The 10036-nt window shown below is 51.0% G+C and overlaps 1 protein-coding gene across 1 annotated transcript; it reads right to left on the bottom strand.

The window, feature by feature from the left end:
- Positions 1 to 555: 555 nt before the first annotated feature.
- Positions 556 to 7712, bottom strand: Irf1 (interferon regulatory factor 1). Its single transcript, XM_031353325.1, has 10 exons — positions 7488 to 7712; positions 6369 to 6460; positions 4905 to 5004; positions 4020 to 4196; positions 3878 to 3927; positions 3656 to 3785; positions 3354 to 3476; positions 2768 to 2817; positions 1794 to 1929; positions 556 to 1536 (listed from the first exon to the last, which is right to left on the bottom strand). Exons 2-10 carry the CDS (start codon positions 6453 to 6455, stop codon positions 1403 to 1405), a joined length of 987 nt encoding a protein of 328 aa, XP_031209185.1. The 5' UTR covers positions 6456 to 6460; positions 7488 to 7712; the 3' UTR covers positions 556 to 1402.
- Between the last annotated feature and the right edge of the window lie 2324 nt (positions 7713 to 10036).

The following is a 10036-nucleotide window of genomic DNA, read 5'->3' as shown; positions in this document are numbered from 1 at the left end:
TGTCCTCTGACCTACACACACAAACTCAGCAGGCAGAGGTCTGTGAGTTTGAGGCCAGCCTGGTTTACATATTGAGTTCCAGGAAAGCCAGGGGTATATAGTGAGCTGCTATCTCAAAAACAAACAAAAAACAAAGCAACCAACAATACCATCAAAAACCCAGCCAGAGAAATGGCTCAGCAGTTAAGAGCACTGGCTGCTCTTCCTGAGGACCCAAATTCAATTTCCAGCACCCACATGGCAGCTCACAACTGTCTGTAACTCCAGTTCCAGAGGATCTATCACCCTTACATAGACATACATTCAGGCACATGAAATAAAAAATTATAACAAAAATAAATAAAATAAAAACTCTCCCCCTGTGGCAAATGAGCATGTCCCTGTGGCATGACGTCCTCTCCTCCCATCATCTTCTTGACCATAACTGGAAAGGTTCATGATAGATGCATGTCAATGCTCAGCTGAAGCTCAGGCAGAAAGCCAGCAAAAGACTCCCGACAGGATGTTTCCATAAAAAGTAAAACCAATTCTGATTTTTAAGTAAAAAGCCACAAGCCTTGTAAACAACTTAACTTTTTATAAAAAGACAAATATACATATTTACACAGATCCACATGTGATCAAACACAATTTAGCTGTTAGGTGGTGTTTCCAATATTCAGAGTCACGCCAAGGCGCTCACAACCCCCTCCCTGAACCTGCTGAGGACTGCCAAGGCCTGAGGAGACAGCAGACACCAGGCAAGGAACTATATAAATAAATGCAAAGGCCAAGACTTGGGGAGAAATGTTAGTGTACATCTCTGATCAGAAATGTGTCAAAGTCCACAGAGAAAGTGCCATTTTTTTTCCTGAGCCCCACAGCTGTAGCAGGTAGTGAGGCAGAATCCCTCTGAGGCTAAGGGAACCCACCCTCACAGGATCCCATTTTTTTTTTCCTTCACATTTCACTGGCTTGGAAACCATCCCAGGGCTCGGTTGGGAAGGGCAGCAACTCTTTGGGAATAGGACTCAGTTAGTGCAATTGTCTCCCAGTGCAGAGCCAGCTTTAGGGCCAGTCCTGTGCTCTTCTGTGGGCACCCGTCTATTCCCCTCAGGGCCATCCCAGTGATTAAGACCCTCTCTAAGCAACACAGCTTTCCTCTGCCTCACACTAACCTCAGAACCCCAATCCCTCTTCCTAGGAGTCAGGGCCAGCTTCACTTCACAAGAAAATTCAGACCCTGCCTCCAAAGCCCTGAGAGTCTACTGACCCAAGGAGGATGGTCCCTTCCCTGCTTGGCAGTGGGATTATGTTTTGCCATGTCAAGGGGCCCACAGAAATCTAGCTTTTTTTCTATCACAGCCACCATGATGCCAGGCCTAGTTCACTCAGGAGGGCAAAAACGGGTCAGAGACCCAAACTATGGTGCACAAGGAATGGCCTGAATGGAGGACGTCGGCCTCATAGAGTTGCTCAGCAGGTTGTCCATCCATAAGATGGAGTCCATACTCTTCATCTCCGTGAAGACATGTTGTATGCCTATACCAATGTCCCCTAGATGACAAAAAAAAAAAAGGCTGTATAAGGAAGGGTACGTGAATCTCACTCAGCTGTCCACAGCCAAAAAAACAACTACAGCTCATCCATAGACCAGCCCCGGCATAGGAACAGCTGGTAATTCTCACTTAATGCTGTACCTGTTGGCCTGGTTTAAAAGGAATGCCTTGTCTGGCTCTGCCTCCAAGTATTTCCTGGCCTCCATCCAGCTTCCCCCTTCTCCCAGAACCCCTAAGGACCTAGAAGCCTCTTACCTCTAGGGCTGTCAACTTCTGGTTCCTCTTTGCAGCTGAAGTCTCCACAGACAGAAGAGAACTGGGCTCCTGGTTCATTGAGCAAGTATCCCTTGCCATCCACATGTGTCGGCTGCCACTCAGACTGTTCAAAGAGCTGGGGAGGGAGTATGAAGCCATCAGCTGCCTGCTGGTGCGCTCACCCGCTGGCCCTTCCCCTGGATGGCCTAACCCTTCCCAAGCAGGATCACAACCTCGACTGTCTATGGGTGACTATGCAGCACTGTCAACGACAAAGCCTAACCTAACCCATAGGGGAGCACAAAGCTACCTGGGCCCTGCTGGCCCCTCCTGTGTGTCACTGTTATTGTCCCTCTCTTCTCACCTTCACCCTCTGGCACAGAGTCTGCATGATTTCCCTCTGCTGGGGGAGGACGTAGGGACTGGCAGGGCAGTTTAAAGCAAAGGTTAGCATAACAAGCCAGGAAAGCCAGAGACAAGCAACTGGACACAGTTCTGTGCTCATGGGCCAGACTTGGGAGATAAAACTACCTTAAAAAACATTTATGGTGACTTTGGAAACTGCAGCTTAAAAACCACAAAAGAACTTACTAAGAAAAAAAAAAAAAACAAGAAACCCAGAGGGTTTTCTTTTTCTTTTTTTAAAGTCATCCTAGTACAGATCCCAAAAACTGATTATTGAAACCTGATGTTCATTTCCCAAACTTAATAAGCTGGGTATGCTGGGGCGGAGGACACAGTGCTCATGGGGGTTGACTCAGAGCTGTCTGGGACCCTAAGGCTTGCTTCAAAGACGGCCTGCGAGAGACCAGGCTTCTCACTTGCTAAGTGGGGCAACAGTTCCCCCCAACACATGAAGGAGGGGTACTTGTGGAACAACACAGGCAGCCAGGTAACAGCACCTGCCCAAAGTGGCTTGGAAATGGTCCCTAGCTTGCTCTCTCTTCCTGGATGCAGTATGCAAGGGGATTTACCTTCATGATGTCGTCGGGTAACTTCCCTTCCTCATCCTCGTCGGTTGCAGCTGTGAGGAGGGGCAGAGGTTGGCCATAGATGCTTGCCTGCAGCTCCACATACCACCTCCCCAAGCCTCCCAACCAGAATATACCTACCCAAGAGATTCCAGAACAGGACACTGGCTTGATGACTCACCCTCCCCACCTAGAGCAAGGCCGTATCCCACCCCTTCACTTCCTTCCTCACCCTCAGACGACTGAGTGCAGAGAAGCCAGGAGCACTAGCCACCTTTGACCAAGATGTGGCCCAATTCCCTCCCTCTTGGCCTGGAGCACAGGAAAGCTCTGAAACTTCTTCTGTGTCCCAGAAACTTGCTTTCTTGCTATGGGGATAGGGTAAGCGGTGCCCGCCCCGCTCCATGACGGTTTCTCTGTGTAGGCCCAGCTGTTCTAGAACTTACTATGTGGACAAGGCTGGCCTTCCTGCCTCCTAACGCTGGGATTAAAGGTGGACATCAATGCCCAGCTTAGCACATAGATCTTTAAGCAGACTCTATCCCCCTTCAAGATGCACATGAGACAGGCCAGGACCCCAAGTACAAACCTTCGGAGGTGGAAGGCATGGGTGACACCTGTAGATTATACAGATCAGTGGTACTGTCTGGTGCGATGTCCATCTGCATATGCCACTCGGAGAGACTACTGCTGATGACACACGGTGACAGCGCTGGGAGAAAGCGCAGCGGAAGGTGGAGGTCAGGACAGCATGCTTTCTTAATTTGCAGTTCATCAGCCCCTCCACCCTTCCCTGACAGCTTCCCTGGATGCCGCCCCACACTCTTCTCTGTCCCCATGATGCCTCTTAGACGGAACCTAAAAGCGCCCTTGCCACAGTGGCAACCTCACCTGGAGTAATGTCCCTTTCTAGGTCCAAGTCCTGACCCAGGTAGCCCTGAGTGGTGTAGCTGCTGTGGTCATCAGGTAGAGTAGAGCTGCTGAGTCCATCAGAGGTGTCAGGGCTAGCACCTACACACAGCTACAGAGAGGAGACAGCTTAGGTCTGCTGTGGCGCGCGCTTACCCACGGCCCACCCTACCTACAGGCTTGGCTGCTTAGAGCCACACTCACCTTCCTCTTGGCTTTGCTCTTAGTGTCTCGGCTGGACTTGGACTTTCTCTCTGCGGGTTGAACAAGCAGTGAGCGGCAGCTGATCTTCTCTCTGCCCCTTCTTCCCTTCCCTTCCTCCCGAGGACCCAGTGCCCTGGGCTACCTTTCCTCTGGTTCTTCGTGAGGGGTGGCAGCATCCGGTACACCCGTACAGCAGAGCTGCCCTTGTTCTTGCTCTGGTCCTTCACTTCCTCAATGTCCGGTAGGGAGTTCATGGCACAACGGAAGTTTGCCTTCCATGTCTTGGGATCTGGCTCTTTTTCCCCTGCTTTGTATCGGCCTATAGAACGGAAGAGTAAATGCATCCATCAGCTGCTCCCTGGGCTGGGAAAAGAGAGGCAAGGGTACCCCAGACATCCATGCTAGCAAAAACCACTACCAACAGGCCCTGGGGGTTCTCATATGCCCAGAGTTGGCTCAGACATCCAGCAGGCATGTGAAGGGATCAAATGGGCTCATGTGAGTGCCTCCATTCCCCATAAATGTGCTAAGTGTCTTGGACCACAACAATCTCCCTGCTTAGATTCCCAGCAGCCAGAGACTGTTGAGCTGAAGCTTATCTGATGTACAAGTGGGCACAGAGCTGGCAACAAGGACAGCTACCAACAGGTTGGATCAAGGGCTGATTCCTTAAGGGAGAAAGGAGACCACCAACCAGATGGGGCTTGGGTCAAGGACCTTCAGTTAGTACCTTGAGAAAGGAAGATATAAGTCTCTTGGTACCCTGACTCACAACTGTCTTTTCTAGGGACAACTATTCTATACAGACTCCCTAAAGCACACATGGCTTCTAACATTTTTGCCTTTATAAAATCCTCTGAGAACTTGCTAAAATGATGGAATTCTGTCCTAGAAAAATACAGGTGCACCTCGCCCCCTGCTCCAGTAATTCTGCATGTTGTGTTGGGGAGCTCGGAGACCACCCAGAGCATCGATGGTAGTATGTGTCCCCCTGTCTCTCCTCTGTCCCCTCCTCCACCCTGCACACCTGTGTGAATGGCCCAGCTCCGGAACAGACAGGCATCCTTGTTGATGTCCCAGCCGTGTTTGGCAGCATGCTTCCATGGGATCTGGAAGATCATCTCTTCCTGAATAGTGTACATAGAAGACTGTGTCAGCTCAGAGTGCAGCTGAGTATGACCGGCCCCCAAGTATGGGAAAAGGCTGACTTCCCCTTTTTACCCCGACATCTGGCCTGGATTGGCCCATCCTGGCTGCCTTTAACAGGGCACTCTGTGTGTCTTCTAGGAAGGAGGGTCTAGGTTCTGATGAGTCACAGCACCAGAAGCTCAACCAAGACATCCATCCCTGCCCTACACACTCCTGTGGATGTGCTGAGAACTTAAGCAGCCCCCTCCCAGCCCTGGCCGGGCAGGTCTCGGATACTTCTCTCTGGCTAATGGGCACTGGAACATGTGAACTTCTAAGCTTTAGAGTCTCCTCAGGACGCCCGGCACAGTGACTCATACATAGGGTCCTGCTCATACCCCCAAGGGATCCTGAACCAGACCTGGATGAGGACTGCCTGTGTAGTACTGGCCTCTCCCCTTCAATAAGACTTAACTCTAGGAGAAAAGGTTTGTGTATGTGTGGGGGAGAACTGTCCGTTTTTAATTTTAAAGAGTATGTATGGGGACAACAGCCACAATGAGTAAGGTTTTGTGGTTCTCTTTTTTAATTTTTATGCGTATGTGTGTGTGTGTCGGAGGTGTGTGCAAGCCAGGGCACTTGTGTACAGGTCAGAGGACAACCTGCAGGAGTTGGTTCTCTCCTTCTATGAGGAGACTAGGGATCAAAGTCAGGCCTTCAGGCTCGCTGGAAGGTGCCTTCACCTGCTGAGCAAAGAAGCCAGCCTCAAGAAGAGGATCTTACCACCACTCTTGTTACTGCTGGCTAACTGTATACACTTTCAATCAAGTTGGTTCAGGGTTAGTCTTGGGTTTCACACTTTTTGCAGTGACTTTGTAATCTACCTTAATGTGCCTCCATTTCCTTATCCGAGAGCCACCTCACAGGATTACTATACAACGATGGTTAAAATGCACGATTTGGTAACGTATCTAGAAAAGGTGCCAAGCACACAGTGAATACCACCAGAGCTACTGTTGCTGCTATATTGCCATGTGTGCCAGCTGTGGCTTCTTGGGTCTCCTACTTAACTAGTCTCATTTCTAACCAGCATCGACTGCTTTTCTGTTTCCTGTCTATCCAACTGGAACTATGTGGGATGTTATAGATACAGCATTCTCTTGAAGAGAGGCGAACCCAGGCTCTGCAGATGCTGGACAGGAAGGAAGAAGCAGGAGGTGAAGGCAGACCTTCTTGCATGTTCTGGCATGCAGCACCCACTGGGAAATACATTTTCCTGCTCTCTTACATTCACTCATGAAACTCGGCACCTCAAGCGAACATGGGTTAAAACAGTGGCAGGAATACCCAGGAGAACACTCACTTTATTAATCCAGATCAGCCCTGGAATTTGGTTGGAATTAATCTGCATCTCTAGCCAGGGTCTCATTCGCATCCGAGTGATAGGCATGGCGGCTGGAGGGAAAAGACAGAGGCCCGTGAGTCTGTTAAACAACCCTGGCCACTGCCCTGCTCCACCCATGGCCACTCACTCATTACCTTCCCCTGTCCTCACACCCAGGTCGTTACCCTCCCCCACTCTCCTGCCATCAGCCAGGTACCGCGTCCTACAGTCACAGATGAGGGACCCTGCAGTAGAATGAAACTCTCCAGCATCATGAGCAAAGCCACCTGCCCATTCTCTCAGTCTCTCCCAGCCAGTCTCAGGAAGAAACAACCTAAGCAAGTCTGTCTAGATGGTTTCAGGATATGTGTGAAAAAAAAAAAAAGAAAAGAAAAGAAAAAGAAAAGAAAGGAAAAAAGAAAAAAAGGCCAAAACACAGACATCTCAATGCCAGAACTTTTTTTCTCACAATTCGATCTTTGGAGGAAGAATGGGACTACTTTTGCTTGTTGGCACCTCCAGCTCTGCACCTTCCAGGCTGGGCAAAGCAAGTCAACTTCCATCTGGGGCACTTTCCCCAACCCACCCCAATTCAGTCTATGTCCCCTCTTGACAGCTAGTGCCCACAACATACAGGCTGGGGCACAACCCCTTCCGGCCTGGTTTCCCCTACTGCAAAGAGAAGTGGCGCAAGCAACACCTGTGGCACCTCCTCCCGAAAGCCCTGTAGTTCACCACTGGGTCCAGCCAGTCAAAGCAGGGAGCCAACCTCTGCCACCGAGCACTGCGCGTCCAAAAGCTAGAGCCCAGGCGCCAAGCTGCGACCGCCAAAAGTGCGCGCAGGCTGACATCCGAGTTCCCCCGGCGCTGCTCGCGGGTGCGCGCGACGGCCGCTCTGGGCTACCGAGAGGCCCCGCAGCGGCTCCGCGCACGCAGACCGCCGAGCGCGGTCAGGGGGCGGTGCACGCCGCGGTCCGCCTCCCGCCCGCTCGCAGAGCCCTCCCGAGCCAGGGTGTCTCTGGCCCCCACTTCCTGGTGTCCCGCGCGCCTTTTGTTTCTCGACACCCGTCAGTACCCGTGCAGCCCCAGCGAGCTCACCTTTGCTGCAGGAGCGATTCACAGGGGGTACCCGGGAGCAAGGCACGGAGTTGCGGTGTAGGTACGCGATGCGCGCACGGAGCGAAAGATGCCCGAGATGCTGGGGTCCACTGACCACCACGGCTGACCTCGGCTCAGCTCGGCCCGGTTCGGTTCGGCTCAGACAGTGAGAGCACGTCCTACCTCGACGAAGGACTAGTGCGTTCTGGCGAGTCCGCGGCGCGGCGAGGAAATCTAAACACTTAGCGGGATGGGATTCCCCAGCCCCGACTCGGCCACGCCTCCGCCGGGCCGCTCGCGCGCGCCCATTGGCCTACTCCGCCTCATCATTTCGGGGAAATCAGGCTGTTGTAGAGCTAAGCGGCGAAGGGGAAGTACAAGCAGCAGCGCTCCCCACCCCCTCGGGCCCGCGCCACCGCCCCGGGGCTACCGCGGGCCCGCCCCGTGCTCCACTCCACCCCCTGCCCCCTTGCCTGTCTTGGAAAGCCAAGGCCCTCCCCGTCGTTCTGCAGGCTCCCTGCCTGCTGGCTCCTTGTGACGGTCTTCCCTTTCTCCTCCACGGGAGATACACCTAACTCCCTAGGTCTCCAGAACACCTGCTTCCCTCGCCAGAAGGGACCCCGGGACTGAATCACCCTGAAAATCAGTCTGGTAATGAAGTGTCAAGAAGGGAGAGATTCTGTCCCTATACTGCATTACGTGACATCTCTCTTAACGGCCACCTAGCTGCTCTGGGAAATTGAGGCAGAAGGCCTAACTTGGAATTGCGGGGCAGTAGGAACTTCCAGCCTGGACTCTGCAGGTACAGCCATTGAAGGACGCAAGGAGCAGGGACTCTTAATTTCCTTAACCATAAAATGACAATATGCCTGCTTGCTAGTCTGCAGTGATGGGGGGTACACCGTGTCCTGATGCGGAGAGACGATGTGTTTGCTTACCTGGGCACAAAGATGCGAGTATGCTTTCCTGTGCCACACGAGGTTCTAGCAGTACCAAGGCGACCCTTCTCCCCTGGGACTACCTCACACCAAGGAACTGGAGAAAATTCAGAAGTGACTGTAGTTACTTCTAGGACACCTCGCCGCCCTAGCCTTTGGGAGAGAGTTCCTCTCTGGTAGTCTTGAAGTTATTTCTGAGTCCCCAAAGCCTGGCTCTGGAGAAGTTCTGGGCAGCATAGGGAAACTGTGGCCAAGGCATTAAGATCTAATAAAAGCTTGGTGCAGAGCAGAACTATCAACTCTCAGCTTAGCTACGATGGAGGTAAAATACTTTGGTGATGTGAGAGTCATTGAAATACAGCCTTATTATAATGAAAAAAAAGATCTAATAAAACAGGGACCCAGGTCCCAAGCGGTTGGCAAGGGCAGCGGGTTAACTGGTGCTTGCAGAGTAAACCTTGCCAGTTTGTTTTTTCTCTTAGTGGCGGGGCTAGTGTGTACATGTTCCATCTCCGAACTCTGGCCCCTCGGGCTTCTTCCTTCACTTCCTCACAGCTTCTGACTCACAAGTACATCAATCCTCTACGGTGTCATTCTCTTGTGTCACCTTCCTCGCCCCAGTTGTCCGTCTAGGACAGCACCCAGTTTGAATGTTGCAAGCCGTAATACGCACATCAATGAATGACTGTACCTGTGAGTTCACTGCCTTGTTGAGGAGACTCGGGAGCTAGGAGAGTCAAGATGGCAGAGGACCTTGGATATTAAGACTCTAGAATAAATAGGGAGGTGACATTTGGGGTACTTGAAGTGGCAAGTAAGAGAATCACTAGAGACAGAGACAGGGCCTTTTGAACCCATGACTCAGAGTCATGACACCTGCTCTCTGTGCAGCAGATAGATACTTGCTCTGTTGAGTGTTGAGACACTCTGACACAGCCATTGGAAAATTCAAAGTGAGATCAGGGAGAGGAACTTTGTAACTCTTGCAGCCCACAGAGACCCTATTGAAAGCAACAGGAGACTCCAAATTGCATCAAAATACCTGTGTAGGTATACATAATGAAAGTCAGCCTGTGTCCTGGAATGTCCATCTGCAGCATTGTTAGTGATGGGTACCTGTTTTCTGTCATAAGAATAAATAAAAATTTACCCAACAAATGCCCTTTTGTAGGACATTTAGGTTATTTCCACTTTTTCCCATAGAGACAATACTGTGAGCAAAGTCTGTACACACATGCTAACACTCTTCAGCTTAGGAGACACCTCTGTCCCACCCTCACTGTTAGGATTTAGCAGGGAAACTGATGTTTACATCTTTTAAATGTTCTATGAGAGGTCCCCTCCCCCCCTTTGACTTTAGGGGTTCTTTTTTTAAGTTTATTTTTATTTTGGGTTTTTAGAAGAGGGTCTCTTGTAGCCTGGGTTAGCCTTGAACAACTCATCTTCCTGCTTCTATTTTCCAGGCACTGGGTTTACAAGTCAGTACCACCATCTTGCCTGGCACTTGATTTTAAATTATAAAGAATCTGCCTGTGATTGGGTGTGGTGCTATGAGGCTTTTGGGGGGGGGGTAGGGAATTGTTTTGTTTTTGTTGTTTTTGTCTTTATTGG

Source organism: Mastomys coucha, unplaced genomic scaffold (genome assembly GCF_008632895.1).
Source record: "Mastomys coucha isolate ucsf_1 unplaced genomic scaffold, UCSF_Mcou_1 pScaffold5, whole genome shotgun sequence".
Lineage (NCBI taxonomy): Eukaryota > Metazoa > Chordata > Mammalia > Rodentia > Muridae > Mastomys > Mastomys coucha.
This window is presented reverse-complemented; position numbering and strand designations above follow the sequence as displayed.

Bases quoted from the DNA above. Each gene is read 5' to 3' on its own strand.
- Irf1 (XM_031353325.1), bottom strand. From the start codon at position 6,455: ATGCCTATCACTCGGATGCGAATGAGACCCTGGCTAGAGATGCAGATT. The intron at 3,786-3,877 runs GTGAGTGTGGCT...TCCTCTCTGTAG, and splicing joins AGAGCAAAGCCAAGAGGAAG to CTGTGTGTAGGTGCTAGCCC. The intron at 2,818-3,353 runs GTTTGTACTTGG...CCCTCCTCACAG, and splicing joins CATGCCTTCCACCTCCGAAG to CTGCAACCGACGAGGATGAG.